Source organism: Akebia trifoliata, chromosome 7 (assembly GCF_017979445.1).
Source record: "Akebia trifoliata isolate Shusen 1 chromosome 7, ASM1797944v1, whole genome shotgun sequence".
Classification (NCBI taxonomy): Eukaryota; Viridiplantae; Streptophyta; class Magnoliopsida; order Ranunculales; family Lardizabalaceae; genus Akebia; species Akebia trifoliata.
This window is the reverse complement of record NC_141381.1, coordinates 32,231,235-32,247,512: the sequence shown is the minus strand read 5'-3', so window position 1 is coordinate 32,247,512 and position 16,278 is coordinate 32,231,235. Positions and strand designations below refer to the sequence as shown.

At 35.8% G+C, this 16,278-nt stretch overlaps 4 protein-coding genes across 4 annotated transcripts; 1 reads left to right on the top strand and 3 right to left on the bottom strand.

Annotated features, from left to right (window-relative positions):
• Positions 1-2,065: 2,065 nt before the first annotated feature.
• LOC147399137 (S-adenosyl-L-methionine-dependent methyltransferases superfamily protein) lies at positions 2,066-4,042 on the bottom strand. Its single transcript, XM_086448579.1, has 2 exons — positions 3,543-4,042; positions 2,066-3,447 (listed from the first exon to the last, which is right to left on the bottom strand). Exons 1-2 carry the CDS (start codon positions 3,896-3,898, stop codon positions 2,793-2,795), a joined length of 1,011 nt encoding a protein of 336 aa, XP_086304705.1. The 5' UTR covers positions 3,899-4,042; the 3' UTR covers positions 2,066-2,792.
• A 1,272-nt stretch (positions 4,043-5,314) lies between these two features.
• Positions 5,315-8,977, bottom strand: LOC147399136 (NEP1-interacting protein-like 2). The gene is made up of 5 exons (XM_086448580.1): positions 8,380-8,977; positions 7,007-7,185; positions 6,821-6,904; positions 5,730-5,894; positions 5,315-5,591 (listed from the first exon to the last, which is right to left on the bottom strand). The coding sequence occupies exons 1-5, from the start codon at positions 8,606-8,608 to the stop codon at positions 5,469-5,471; spliced, it is 780 nt and encodes a 259-aa protein (XP_086304706.1). The 5' UTR covers positions 8,609-8,977; the 3' UTR covers positions 5,315-5,468.
• A 1,574-nt stretch (positions 8,978-10,551) lies between these two features.
• On the top strand, positions 10,552-12,332 carry LOC147399135 (Tetratricopeptide repeat (TPR)-like superfamily protein). The gene has a single exon (XM_086449040.1). It carries the CDS (start codon positions 10,814-10,816, stop codon positions 12,200-12,202), a length of 1,389 nt encoding a protein of 462 aa, XP_086305166.1. The 5' UTR covers positions 10,552-10,813; the 3' UTR covers positions 12,203-12,332.
• An 82-nt stretch (positions 12,333-12,414) lies between these two features.
• On the bottom strand, positions 12,415-14,706 carry LOC147399134 (transmembrane emp24 domain-containing protein p24delta8-like). The gene is made up of 4 exons (XM_086448578.1): positions 14,457-14,706; positions 13,234-13,443; positions 12,715-12,791; positions 12,415-12,559 (listed from the first exon to the last, which is right to left on the bottom strand). The coding sequence occupies exons 1-4, from the start codon at positions 14,655-14,657 to the stop codon at positions 12,415-12,417; spliced, it is 633 nt and encodes a 210-aa protein (XP_086304704.1). The 5' UTR covers positions 14,658-14,706.
• Between the last annotated feature and the right edge of the window lie 1,572 nt (positions 14,707-16,278).

Genomic DNA, 16,278 nt, shown 5'->3' with positions numbered 1-16,278 from the left:
CACCGCATATCCAATGTGCGAAATGGCATATGTGAACAGCACTTGTGTAATGGCATATGGCACATGGTCGCATATGTTATTTAACAACATTGTTTGAGAATTGAACAAACCAAATCATATTGCCAAACCCAAAATCTAAACATGAAGACAAACCATTCCAAGGTGTAGGATTAGGTAATCCATCTGAACAATTGCTTGGCAAATAAAGTGTAGTATTCAACAACAAAATAATTACAAAAGAACACAGGGCTACTACTAGTGTTTACGAACAGAACAGGTGATTCCAGTGTGTGATGCTCAAAACATCAAAGAAAGCTATCTCATCTTTTTTGCTAAGTGGTGAGTCCCTTAGAAAATAAATTACACACACTTTGAATTATCGATAGAACAATTAAGACTCCAAACTTCTCACAAAAAGGGCTGCGTCGCGGCATGGTACGCCACATCCAGCTTCCATCCATTCTTCAGAATCACCATAATTGCATCCAAAAAGAATAAATTCCGACTACCCTAAGCCATTGAATGCCTAAATTCGAACCAAAAAGGAGTGTGTTACAACATAATAAGCACACAGTAAGCTACATCCACCTTCCACCCATTCTTCGGAATCACCATAAATGTATCCCAAAAGAAAAAAGTCCAACAACCCTTGGCCTTAGAACGCCTAAATTCGAACAAAAAAGTAATGTGTAGCAATATAAGAAACACATATTAAGCTACATCAGGCTTCCACCCCATTCTTCAAAATCATCATAATTGTGTCTGAAAAATAATAAATTCCAACATCCCTAAGCCTTAGAATGCCTAAATTCAAACCAAATCTCATAGTGGTCAAAGAGCAAGCCATAATGAGTGTGTTTTCCAATATACTCAATACTCAAACTTGAGAGCCACTTCGTACATTCCTCTCCTCCCAATCTCGAACAGAATTTGATATTATGTGAAACAAAGATCCGCCCGTCGTAAGGTTTCAATCTAGTTGTTAATCTCTCTAATCCAATCTAAACAAGCTTATCTGGCATATGTAAGAAAACAACACTCGCGTAAATCAAATCATACGCAATTCCAGATCCAAATCTATTGAAATCCATATCTTTGCCTTTTAAAATCAAAGGGCGCTTATGCAAGAGACCATGAGACGGGAGTTCATATCTAAATGCAACAATTAAAGAAAGCCTGCCGCGTTCTAAACAAAGGACATGATGAGAATTCAAGTACCGAATAAAATGTAGGCAAATACGGAAAGTAAGCATTCTTTCAATTGTTTATTTCCGAATGGTCTGTGAACACTTGTTGTTGATATATCATTCTTAAAGTGTTGCCAAGTTTATCACATAGCGTTAACATACTTTGCTTTAAGTATTGACAAAGTATGTTGCTTTGACATAATTTTCAAGCGTTCGATCGAGATCATTTTTAAACATATCTACAACTTACATTGCTCAGAATATGCTTCAAATTTTGTTACTAATTTTTTAAATGAAGACAAAAAAAAAAAAAATAGGTACCTCGATAAAATTGATAGTTCACAATCCAACCACCATATTACATTATTGTCAAATGTTTTGATAAATGTGAGTAGAAATAATTGCTTTAAGTAACTTTTTATGGCAAATCTGTAGTTTTCATAAGGTTTAAGGGTTTTTTGTTATTTTTTATTTAATTTAAAGTCTAATGCGTATCTAGAAATCAGATGATTCTTAATTAGAACATGTCACATCACCCGTCATTCATTTCATTAAACATGAAAGTTGAGAGCCTTTTCACTAGTTTTTTATAGCATTTTCAGCAATTGTCATAGGGAATAAGGACATTTTGGGAAACTAAAAGTACCGGTAATGAATTTTGGTAATAAATGAAAATACCTGTAATTTTTTGGAAATTTTTCCTAAATTAAATATCCACCATGTAAAACTAAATCGAATATGTAACCAATGAGCATCCAATGAACAATTGTGGAGAACATGTCAAATGAGTAACTAATAAAGAAGAGTTAAAGCTGAAGCCATGAAGTCCTAGATTACATTGAGAAATATACTATGATAAATTAAATCAACAACAGACATGAAGAAAAATAATAGCCAGCACCCAAAGAACTCATAGTTGAGATCAAAACAGACCAAACCATACAGCCAAAACCAAAATCAAACATAAAGACAAACCATTCCAATGTGCAGGATTAGGTTATCCAACTGAGCAATTGCTTGGCAAATGAAATGTAGTATTGAACAACATAATAATTACAGAAGAACAAAATGCCACAACTAGTATTTACGAACAAAAGAGGCGATTCCAGCGTGAGATGCTCAAAACATCAAACAAAGCTATCACGTCTTTGTGTTAAGTGGTGAATCCCTCAAAGGGAACCATTGAGATATTGGTGGAACAATTAAGCCTCCTAACTTCTCCCAAAAAAGGGTTTGTTGCAACATAATAACAAGCACAAAGTACTTCCACCCATTCTTCAGAATCACCATAATTGCATCCAAAAGGAATAAATTCTGACTACCCTAAGCCATTGAACACCTAAATTTTTTGTATAAAAAAGGTGTGTGTTACAACATAACAAACACATAGTTAGCTACATCAGGCTTCTACTCATTCTTCAAATCATATAAATGCATCCCAAAAGAATAATTTCCGACAACCCTAAGCCTTAGAACACCTAAATTTGAACCAAAATGTAGTGTTTAGCGACATAACAAACATATAGTAAAAAAGCTACATCAGGCTTCCACCCATTCTTCGTTATCACCATAATTTGCATCCAAAAAGAATAAATTCCAATATCCCTAAGCCTTAGAACGCCTAAATTCAAACCAAATCTCGTAGTGGTTAAAGAGCAAGCTATCATGAGTGTGTTTTCCAACATACTCAAGACCCAAACTTGCGAGTCTCTTCGTGCATTCTTCTCCTCCCAATCTCGAACAGAATTTGATATTATGTGAAACAAAGATCCGCCCATCATAAGGTTTCAATCTAGCTGTTAATCTCTCTAATCCAATCCAAACAAGGTTATCCGGCATATGTAAGAAAACAGCACTGGCGTAAATCAAATCATACACAATTCCAGATCCAAACCTACTGAAATCCATATCTTCGCCTTTTAAAATCAAAGGGCGCTTATGTAAGAGACCTTGAGACGGGAGTTCGTACCTAAATGCAGCAATTAAAGAAAGCTCGTCCCGTTCTAAACAATGGAAGTGTTGAGAATTCAAGTACCGAATAAAATGTAGGCCGACACGGAGAGTGCCACATCCAATCTCGAGGACGAGTGAATCAGGGGCGAGTTTGGATGACTCGGCGAGGAATTCGAAGACATCACGACCTCCAGCCCAGGGTTCTCCGTAGTTACTGTGGTGTTCCTCGACGAGTAATTCTCCTGGGCAAGGGATAGTTGTGTGGTTAGATGATTCAGGTCCTTCGTAGTGTGAAATGCCCTTGAATCTGAAATTTTGACAAAAATGAAATTTTGGGAAATTGAAATTGAAATTAAAATTATACCCTAGATCTGAAAACCAAAGAAATTGAGGTATACGTACTGAAGGAGATCTTGGAGTTGTTGAGAACGAGTGCGAGGGTTGATTCCCTTACGGAGTAGATTGCGGGTTTCGATGTAATCGTGGAGTTCGTTTTGTTCTATTTGATGTTTCCACCAAGTGATGTCTTCAGAGGTTGGGCTGATTTGATCTTCTTTGGATCTCTTGAAATGTTGGTTGTTGTTGTTGTTGGTGGTGGTGGTGGTGGTGGTGGTGGTGGGGCAGTTGCAGGGAGGAGGGGAGGGGGAGGAGAAAAGAAGGAAGATAAAGAAGAGAAAGAGAGTTGCTGCAGCTACAGAAGCTAAAAGTACTGGCATTCGAATAACTACAACCTTTGAAGAAAGAGAAGGAGACGCCATTTTTTTTTTTTCCTTTCTGGAGCTGATTATTGCTATTTATTTGGTATTCGATTTCGATCTCTGTATTTTGTTCTTCATTTGAGAATGGAGATCCTACAGAGTACTACCGGCAGATTACAGTTACCAAAAGAAAAGAAAAGAACAGAAAACAATTCACCCTACATGGTAACCACTTACACACATTTCTTGACCTCGGTCTTCTAATGGAGACTTTTAGAAAATAACCTAAAACACCCCACATCTTAGTCAACTTGTCAAAAACGTTTATTTTTTTTTCTTTTTCTTTTTCTTTTTTTAAACAAATTGTTTTAATAAAAATAATAATCATTAAACATTGTCTTCAGTCTCTTTACCTTTAGGATTTTCTTTTTTGACAAAAATTCTTGAAACTTGCTAATATGAAAAATAAAAATCCTTAGTGTTCAACCATTAATTCGAAGGGTAAAAATCTAATTAATTTTATTCCTTTTATTTATATGATGAAAGGACGGATACAATTGATTAATTAATTACATTGTCTGCAGGAGGACCCTCTTAAACCCTTATGGTAAGTTGTCGTTGAGTAAAAAATCTAAAAACAGAGAGAGAATCAATTGATTAATTAATTAAATCATGTGGAGAACAAGTCTCTTGTAATTGACTTAGGATAAAATAATTGATCTGTTTAAGAATCCTTTATTAATTTATTTTTTCTCAGTGAAAAAACTTTTATCACTCCAAGGTTGAAGAGAGGGATTTTAAAAAGTTGGATTTTTTTTTTCGTTAGTAAAAGACAAGGGTATTTTGATCATTTTGTTAGTAATTGAAAAGGATTTTAAAAAGTTGGATTTTTTTTCCGTAAGTAAAAGGCAAGGGTATTTTGGTCATTTTGTTAGTAATTGGAAATGACTACTATCCATGGCGTATGTCATGGACTCCAACATTCACCAAAGCTTTGGAGGGATATGTCTCAAGTACCCTTGTTTTTACTTTCATTTACTAATTAGTGATATTTCTTAAAGACTCGTGATAATCTGACTACCCTAGGTGACATACTCAATCGACTCCTTTAATGTGCAAAGTTTGGGAACCATAGATATGCATGCCTCAGGAGGGAACCATGTATCCTGAGCCATATAGATCTACGGCTCCCAAACTAGTCACATCAAGAGAGTCGATTGAGTATGCCATGTGAGGTAATCAGATTATCACGACTATTTCATAAATTCTCAACCCTCAGTTATGACTCTCTCTCTCTCTCTCTCTCTCTCTCTCTCTCTCAATAATAGAAGACATGGCTTTGAATAGAATGTATGGGAAGAATCCCAACCTTCGGGATAAAACTTACTTGTAAATATTAAAAATTCATTTTGATACTCATTTATTTCCCGGACACACACCTTCCTCAATCAAATAATAGGAAGTAAGTCGTCCATAAGACACAAGTAAATCAAATATATCAAGCAATATGTTATCACGCATATTGTACAAAATGTTTACACCACTAATTGAAACAATGAAGCTAGAATTACCAAAGTGCATATATACCTGTGCAGGCTCATTTCTGTACATAAAACCAGAGCCTGCGACACTATACATTCTGTCTGCATACAGGGCACGAGCCATGTCTGACAAGCCACTTGTCCACACACGTCAAGTGAAATATGTGGTGGCACCGACGCAAGCTCCTCACGGTTTCCCCTACTTCCATATCCTACAAGTAAGATCATAATTAAGGGAAAAAGAACAAAATATTAGTAACAATTAATCCCCTATCCCAAATATCTGGGGTTAGAGAATCTTGAATCTTCGAGATGTAACGACAATTTTACTAAAAATGTGAAAGGCGGACCTGCAAACAGATCGTGCAGCAGATACTATCACTGCAACCTTTCTTGTTTTCATCTGTGATCACATGGCATGATAGTTTGTTCAATGATTCCAATGACAACCCTTTGGATGCAACTTCACCGTAGACATCACTTATTTCATCATAACTTATGTTGGCAATGCTCAACTGTGCATGTCAACACCATTCATCAAAATGTCAGATATCAAGAATAAGCTTTACTCTGCCATCAACCCTCCAAAATTTAAACACCCCATTTGGTCATCTATTTGTTAATGTCTCTACAAAGCAACCATGCAGAAGAGAAAATTGAGGAAAAGCCACCTAAAACCTAGAAAACCAAGACCAACATGTAAGGACACCCCATATTCCTATAGAAATATTAACAAAAACCAATGTGGCCTGTTCATTAATTTAATAGAACACGGAAAAAAGCAGAATGAAGCAAGTTAAATAATTATTGGATGGGGATAAGAAAAAGAAATGGCTAACAGATACTGCCATGCAGACTGCACAAACAATAAGAAAGATCTCACCATTAATAACCAGCAATATGCTTATGGAAGAATTTACATAAAACCAACCCTAAATGAGTCATCTGGGGTATGAAGATCCGTAAATGAAACAACCATAATAATGAGGGTATCATAGCCTCATGTAGAGAACAACCGCGTCTGAGGCGAATTTATTCACAGTAATCAAAGAATGAATCTGGACACAATATTTGCCGAGCTTTTCATTTAAATCCAATGAACATTGTAACAATTTCTTTCAATGTGAGAATTATGAATTATGTCTACAGTACCAAAAAATTACTATATTTTTCATTACAATTTGCCTGACCCAATGCTGTGAAAGTAAATTCAGTCTCTTCAACAGGATATGATGAAAAACAGGGAAAGAATAAAAGAGACACGTAGGGAGGGGTGAAGATATAAAATTAGTCAAACAATCACATTAAGAAAAGGTTAGGTTAAGGTTAAGTTCTCTCTTTAGTATGACAGAAAAGAAAGAGAGCAGGTTTAAAGGTGGACCAATAAAAGATTGTTTTTATATTGGTATATGACAGTTTCGAGCAAGAATATAGAAGTAACCTGCCAACGGTAGTCTGTAAACATTGTGGACACAAATCGTTCCCGTACCAATCGCCCATGGAGGAGCTCTGCCATGAAGTCTGCCTGGAAAGCAATACAGAAGGTAGAGATGCAAAGCTGAGTATTAGTACTATCAGAAAGGTACAAGAGAACAAGAGTTTTTCCGTAACTTCACTAAGCACTAACCATGGATGATGAGCTCCGAGAGCCAGATTGCTCCGAGCACCAATATGCACGAGAAGCCTCCAAAATCTCAACAGAGAGGACAGCTCCAGCAACAGCTCCCAATCCGGATCCACGAAGGATACCACTGTTAGAAGCCCGACCTGCTAATGCACCAGTGACTGCCCCTGCAAAAGCTCCAGCTGTACAAGACATATAAAGTAAGAATGAGAAAAGCAACATTTTAATTTTGAAACAAAATATATCATCCCCATAAAGAACTCAACAAACAATATGTAAAAATACTCATAAATCGCACACGCATCACGGTTAAGACCTCATAGCCCATAGTTTTGGCTTCCACTGCCTTATATAATTTTGAATACTAACCACGAAGTTCAAATCCAACACTTCATAATTTACCCTCTGCAAGTATCGATTTTGAGTCAAGGGGAACGCCTTAGTGCACCTCAAGGCAGGGCAAACCAAAGCCACCTTGATACATGTGAGGTGAAGCAGTGTAATTAAGGTGCACCAAGGCATACATCTTCACTACGCCTCAGTCAAGGCACAAAGCACACCAGGCGCACGCCTCAATAAAAACTAAATAAACTAATGTATTTTGTTTAAATAAGACACCTATTTCATATTTGATTCACATATTTACATTTTGTTTTTAAAAGCATTATTTGGAAAGTATAATTATTTACTATAAAAAGTGTTGAATTTTGTATTTTGTCATTTTTATTGGCCCAAGCTTAGTCCCCTTAGGCCCAATAAGGGTGTATAAGGCTTGACTAAGGTAGAGCTTATCTCTCTAGGACTGGGTTAGGCTCAACCAAGCTTGGCCCGAACCCTCCCATTAATGGCCTAGTCATTGTTCAAAATATCAGAATTTATGAGTCGATACATATTGGAATGTACTGCTTTATCTACCATCCGCCTTTCATTATTGAATTTTTTTTTTTTTTTTGGTGCTTTGCTTCACTTAGGTGTGCCCCTCGCCTTGGGCTTCAGGCACCAGGAGCCCTTTGCGCCTTTCACCCTTAACTAGAAACTAGTGCACTTAAAACTAAAATAGACCCATATGGATTCATAACGTGATGATTAGGATAATACAGGAACTTAGTTGTGTCAAAGCAGAATAAAATCCGCACAAACAATGCAGAAAAAGCTTTATTAAGGAATGAAAATATTGACAATAAAATTAAACCCGTAAACACGAAATTTCTTCAAGAACTCAATAAATAGCACATCATCACTATGATTTGCAAAACTATTATGAATTTTCAGTACAGAATTATTCAAATTAAGTGGAATCCAACACGAAAATTAATAAGAATTTTCAATAAAATCTACAACGAATTAAAGCAGATCATAAGAGAAAAATAAATTACCTAGTGCAAACAGCCCTGTAAGAGCTCCAGAAAGAATTCCAGCCATCAATCTCAGAATATAGTAATAAATCCCAATCTCTTGGCCTTCGAATTCTCCTTCATCTCTACCAGGCATCATCGCCAAAGGCGCACGAGATGATGAACCTCTGCTCGAACCTCGCAGTGTTCTTCCGCACGAACTACAAACGCCTGAACCCCCAGTACAGGAACAATAACGGACCACCTCCATTAATAATAATAATAATGGTAGAAACCTTAACCCTAATTTTTCTTCGATCTGATAAATTAACTTAATTTCTTCGTGTCGGTGGCAAAGATCATTGAAGACAAAAAGTAAGGATCGGATTTCTGTAGATTTTGGGCGTAATTTGTCGTCAGATAGTGAAATAAAAACTGAAAATTAGGGTTTCTAGAGGAAAGGAAACGTTTATAATCTGAATTCTAGAGTCAATCGTCTTCTAGATAGAGAAGACAAAGGAAGCGAAAACGGAAAGAAGGCGATAGCTTTGGAATGAAAGAATAGTGCATTTTCGTTAATTTAAAAATAAAAAATCACACAGTCACAGAGAGAAATAAATCTTGCGACAATGACCAATGACCGCAAAGACCTATCTTTAATTTCTACCTTCTTTTTTTTTAATTTTTGGAGTATAGTTTGCGACTTTGCGTGTGGAGGGGGGAAGCCAAGCCAACAAAATTAGGCAGACAACAATGACACTCGAAAGGACTGGACCATATACACGTGCGAGAATAATAGTTATTTTACTAGCTACCCCATATAAGATCATTCCTAACATTTTTGCCCATATAAGACACACGGTGTATCGTAATATGAGTCGTAATAAGGGTCGTAATAATGCCACCCGTATGGGGTCGGGTTCCATATACCCCTATTACGACTCACATTGCGACACACCGTTTTGTCTTATATGGAAAAAAATATTTGGAATGGGCTGATTTTTTGTGAGGATGATCTCTATAGTGAGGAGATCATCCTTGCCAAAAATCAGCTCATTATGAAACTTCTAGCCCCATGTTTACAAGTTGAAAAATTGTAGACCGTCCAATTTTTGTAAATCAATTTTGATGGGGTTAGAAGTTTTGGAATGGGATGATTTTTTGCCAGGATGATCCCCTCATCACAGAGATCATCCTCACAAAAAATCAGCCCATTCCTAACATTTTTGCCCATATAAGACAAACGGTGTGTCGCAATATTAGTCATAATAACGCCACCCGTATGTATATATATATTAATGATTATGAATTATTTTAGAAGTTATGACATAAATTAATGATCTGTTATGGATAAACTAATGGTTTTTAATGGATAGATTAGTTATTTATTTTATGAAAATTTATGTTTATTATATATTTATTTTTTCATTAAAAATGTTACTTACAATTTATAGAATATTGGCAACTCATAGAACTAAATCAAACCAAAGAGACTTTAGATCGGTTTGAGTTGATTCGATTCCAATGGAATTTGGTTCGGTTCTGATTCTTATTAAGTGGAATCGACCTATGCCAGTTCGATTCCAATTTTGACCACAAACCGAATCAAGTTGCACTCTTATTGAAAACCATGTGACTAAGGTCACATCCAACCATGCACATCTATCAAACCTAAAATGGCCCATTTCTAACTTGGCCCGAGTTTTGGGGGGTTTGATGGTGTTGATTATAAAATGTTTTACTCTCATTTTTTGGTATACAAATTTTGAAGGATAAATTATGAGAGCTTCATGGTCATCCCAACATTTACTTACTAGACACGAATTAAAAATAAAGAAAATAAGTGAAAATTTGAGAATAAGTGAAAGTTAGGGTGCCAATAGAACCTCTCTCTCTCTCTCTCTCTCTCTCTCTCTCTCTCTCTTTTGCTGGATTTCTATTTTTTAGATTTAGAATTGAATAATGATTTTTTGACTCCCCTTCTAACACACGTTCCCTGACGTGGCATGTGCTAGAACCATAGATTATTTCATCGGGATAAACAACTGACGTCAAGCATAGCAAGGGTAATTTTGTAAATTGGGGATGACATTCAATACACGCAGACTCATATGATTGGTTGATCCCATATTCTATGAGCAAAAAAATTTCTTAATTGTGGTGTGATAAATAACACCAATGCTACCAGGTCGACATCTAACATGGGTCCATGTCTCACAAAACAGCACCAATGCTTGCTTATACCTCCCATCTACATTTCCAGACCTCAAATACTCATCAAGCAATAAATTGGGGTCATCTCTTAAAATCGGTGTCGATGCATATCAGGTTGCCCGGCTTCAGCCTTCTTGAACAAAACCACCTTTAACGCGCTTCGGCCCATGTGCACACACATTTTTAAAATGTCATTGGGTTGAGGTGAATAACTGCTAGAATTCAAATTTCTAGACAGAAACCACCCAACTGTTTGTCTATTATGAGATATCTAAACAGAAACCCTTTGACCCATTTACTACCAATTACCCAACTTAGAACCCATTTCCATACTCATCTCAGACCACTAAAACCAAACACAATTCTTAAAGGACACATAAAATCCAAGTCCAGCACCAAAGCTCTGTTACTCTTTCGAAATTTATGGAGAAGAGGTGCTTGGTCCATCAATAGCTACTCAATCCTTCTTGTCCTCAAGGCATGTACCATGAGATCATCCTCAATAGAAGGCAAGCAGACTCATGCTTTCATCATGAAAATTGGCTTCAAACGCGTAATTTTCTTGCAGACAACTATGATAAACATGTATTCCGCAATGGGACATCTTGAAGACGCTCACCGCATGTTTGATGAAGTCCTCTCCAAAAATGTTGTCTGTTGGACTGCCTTGATTTCTGCCTACGTCGATAATGGGAAACCTAGTAAAGCTCTCGAACTCTTTAGAAAAATGCAAATGGAGAGCGTGGATCCGGATCGGGTTACTGTTACAGTAGCCTTATCTGCGTGTGCGGATCTTGGTGCATTAGAAATGGGAGAATGGATTCATTTTTACGTTCATCGTAAAAAGGGATTTGAAGCAGATTTATGCCTTAACAATGCTCTCATAAACATGTACGCAAAATGCGGGGACATTAGAACTGCCCGGGACATTTTTGATAAGGTACACCGAAGAGATGTCACGACATGGACTTCCATGATTGTGGGGTATGCAGTGCATGGAAGAGCTGAAGAAGCTCTTGAAATTTTCGCCAAAATGAAAGATAAGAACGAGAATGAAGATCGAACAAGTCGTTTGATAATCCCTAATGAGGTCACATTCATTGGTGTTTTAGTGGCTTGTAGCCATGCAGGGCTGGTGGAAGAAGGCAAACATCATTTGGAGAGCATGAGCAAGATGTATGGCTTGAAGCCACGAATTTCTCACTACGGATGCATGGTTGATCTCTTGTGTCGAGCCGGGCTTCTAAAAGAGGCGTACGCCTTTATAATGGACATGCCAATCAGGCCAAATGCAGTTGTGTGGCGCACATTGCTTGGTGCATGTAGTCTCCAAAGCAACATTGAGATTGGAACTAATGTTCGAAAACGTTTACTTGAGTTGGATCCTAGTTATGTTGGTGATGATGTAACCATGTCCAACGCTTATGCTGCTGTAGGCATGTGGGATGAGAAGATGATCGTGAGAACTCAGATAAAGCATCGAAGGTCTCCAGGTTCTAGTTCGATTGAGGTGGAAAGTGGGATTCATGAGTTTGTCGCTGCGGATAAGAAACACCCTTTGAAGAGGGAGATTTACAAGGTTCTTGGGAGCATGATTAAGAACATGGAGGCTTATTCTAGTTCGGCTGATGGTTTCAACATAGTAGACTGACTGAATGAAAGAATAGAGAGGATGGGTTCTCACCCCTGCCCCCTCAAAAACCCAAATATACATAAATGCAAAATCAAGAAAATTGTGACACTCAACATCAATTAAATTATATAAATCTTCTTGCTTTCTCTGATCGACTTTCGTTAACTTTTAATTAATTTTTTTCTAAGAAGTATATTATTACTAGAGAAAATTACATTAACTGTTGAAAACTACAAGAGTTTCTTCCTCTCAAAGAAAATCTTCAAATGCCATAGCTGTAAACCTGCTACTGATGAGCAGACGATGAATGAAAAGAATCCTAACCAGGCCATACCAGAATTGGTTGATCGGTTCAACTCCAGCATTTCATCTTCCCTGAAACACCCATAAAATAATCGGAAAAGTAAAATTAAAGTACATTTAGACCGAATGCAACATCTCAATATACAACATGAACAAAAATGATTCTTTTTTCTTTTCTTTTTCTTTTTTCTTTTCTTTTCTTTTCATGTGTGTGTGCGCATGCGTACCTTTCACGGAGATCGAGCATCTCTTCATGAATGGACTTAATATCATACTCCAACCTCTCCAGAAGTAGTTTCATTCTCTTAACAAGACAAAAAAAATAACATAAGGAATAGTTAGAATCATAGTCAGCAGATCGAGCTAAGGTTACGACTGTGCAATTGTTCCTACTAAGATTATCACACTATATCACTTAATTTCCCATTAAACTACAATAATAAATCACCAAAACCCATATTAATATCATCTATACATCCACAAAACTAAACGGCAAGTCCACAACACATTCAAGGTTTATATTGTTCGTAGTACAAAACGATTACAATCATGAGTCCAAGTTAGGATTCATCAAATTCAATGTCATTCCCATTCCATAACAATTATCGAACACTTTATCAATAAAAGGGTCAATCAGTCACCATCATCTTTTCCAACATAACTACGTTGTTTTTTTTTTTTTTTTTTTAAATGAGTAAGCAATTAGGAGAACAAAAGTAAACAATTTCTAGTGAACAATTGCTTACATCGATCTGCTCTTTCTTAGCAAACTCGGGCCAATCATTAGCAGCAGCACCAATCCTCCAATCAAGATCAATGGTTATTGTTAATGACAGTTTATTGGGAGGAACATGAAAGCAAGCCAAATATATACCGGTCTCAGATGCATCAAAAGAAAATTGCCCGGATTCCACATGATCAGCATAGTGTAATTTTTTACCATGATTATAAGTAACCTGAAATTCAATTAATCACCAAAATTACTCTATCTATCATATAAAGATGGGTAAATTACCATTTCATGCGCTTAATATGGAAAATTTCTCATTCTGGTACATTGTTCATTTTAATTCCCAAAACATGCGCCACTTTTGGAATTAATACAAGCAATCTCGCCGTTAATATCAAACGATACTTTACTTTAAAATACCTGGTTTATTATGTCAGGATATCGCTACCTCATGTTTTAATTTTGGGAGAACTACTATTTCATGAGCTGAAAATGAGTTATTTAAGATTCCGGCTCTTTTCATTTTAATTACCAAAACGTGAACAATCACGTTTTTGTTATAAAAAAAAATCAGAACGAAGTGACTATTTCGCAGATTTTAAGTGACAATTTCACAGGTTCAAAGTGAAATTGTCACTTTAAACCTGCGAAATAGTAACTCTAAAAAGTTATTGTTCACGTTTTGGTAATTAATATGAACAGTGAGCTGGAATCATAAATTCGTCAAAAGTTGATCATTTTTTTGTAAGTATCTCTTTAATTTTTATTACTGAGATTGTCACTTTTAGACTAAATATCTGTGATCTCTCTATCTTTTTACACTTAAAATGTGAAAAAACCATTATTATTTTATAAATAAAGTGGAAATGGAAATTTACCATCATCCAAATTAAAATCACTGAAATGGAAATTTCAAAATTATTTTTACCATTTTGGGAATTTCCCCAAAAAAATCCAAGTTTAATTACAGCATGCCCTTCTAAAAAATGTGATGTATAATACCAAAACACTAAGAGGTTTTTTAATAATTTATATCTGTTTTTTTATTTAAGAACAATTTTAATTTCAAAATTGGTAATTTGCCTTTGTCTAATTAAAATGAACAGTGTGCCGAAACAGAAAATTTGATAATTTTCTCTACTTCTTTGGTAATTTCCCCAAGATAGAAACCCCTAAGAATCTCAGAACAAAATCAAGAACTAAAATGAAATATAAGGGTTGGGTTTTCATATTTCTTACCGAAACGACAAGTTTATGCGTTTTGGGCAGCGGATGACCCTCGTTTGGATTAACGACACTGTATTTCCCAACTGATACAGCTTTGATCTTGATTTCTTCTGAGATACATTTGGTTTGACCGGATTGAAGTTCCAGAAGGAAGGATTGAGTTAAAGCAGAGAGAAACCCAAACATTATAAGAATAACCCCAAATATTTTCATTGTTTAGAAAATCTTAGATGAAAAAATTAGTATTAAAGTGAGAGAGAGATTTTAGCTTTAATGGTGCACTCTGCAACTCTGTTTCAGACAGAAAAAGACGAATAAGAGAAAATTGAATTCGAAGAAGAGAAGTTATACGTTATATTTGGGAGTAGAATCCTATGCTCCAAGGAGTTGGATAGATAGATATACAACATGTCTCTTTGACAAGCCACATAACACCCTCTTGTGGCCCACATTTTTGTGGGCCTACTACACACCAGAAATAACCGAATCTGATAATTTTCTACCATTTAAAGGTAAGATCATCAATCATGCTGAAATTTAGTGGGACCGAACCGAAAGTTTTAGGGTTAATGCAGGTGTCAACTTGTTTAGTTGATGAAATTTTTGAGTGATGATATCAGAGACCTGGGTTTACATTTCGCCAACAACAACTCATTAAAAATAGGCTTACCAAAAAAATAAAAGAGTCGTGTCGGAGTGATTTCAGTGGAGACACACGAAGACATCTTTAACATGATAACGTTCATGTCCATAGATGCATTTAAGCATATCTCCAGAAAATGCATCTATGGACATGCGTGTGTCTCCACGACAATATGTCACCCACTGAGGTCACTCCTGCATTAATCAAAATTAAAAAGTGAAACGATATCATGTAACTTTAGGCATATAAATGAGATTGAAGTTGAGTAGCCATATAACGTGCAAGAGTTCGAGATTGAAACTCGTATTTTGAAGTAAGAGACTTCCATTCTCTTTTGTATGTCACGTAAGAAGAAAAAAAAACAGCATATCAATTGGCACCAAATCGGTTACGCATGTCTTAAACCAAATCAGTAGCACTGTAGTTGCGTGGATTCCTGGAGTATAGGATCCTGACACTTACGGTTATAAGTATTGGTCGTTTTTATAGTAAATTAAATATAACCGTTATCTCTTGTTCTTCTTTTTTGTAATTTTATTTTTAGTTGGGTTATTTATATAAACCCCTCTAAATTTGGGTGAATATTTGACAATTTCAACTTTGGGGAAGACTAACAGAAAATGACCTAAATGCCCTCATTTCAAGTTTAAGGTAAATTATTTTTAACCCCCTAACCTCTTCTAGAAAACCCTTTAATTCTGTGAATCAGTAATTATGTTTGAAGATAACCCTTTAATACAATTCAAAGAGTGGATCTAGATAAGATAATTAGAATTACCCATATTTCTTATGTTCTAATCAATAAAAACCTCTAGAATTATAAAGATTTTATAATTAAGTAAAACGAGAAAGAGTACAAAGGAGACCGAGATAGTCCTCAAAACAAAAAACCAAAATGCAAGGACAACATCAACAAACATGAAATACAAACGAAAATCAAAGAGAAACAACAATCAAAGAAACCATACTAAGAGTTACACAAACTATCCCATCTTAACACAAAATCTTCAAAGAAAACCTCAAAAAACTCCTTATTTAACTTAGCCCAAAAGAACATTAGTCCAATTTTCGTATAGACCATGTGCTCATTTTTTTTATAGACTACAAATGCCTCTTCTTGTTAAAAAAGATATTATAACCTCACCTTTTTAGAAAAAAAATAAAAATTATTGGAGAGAACCCAACTCATAT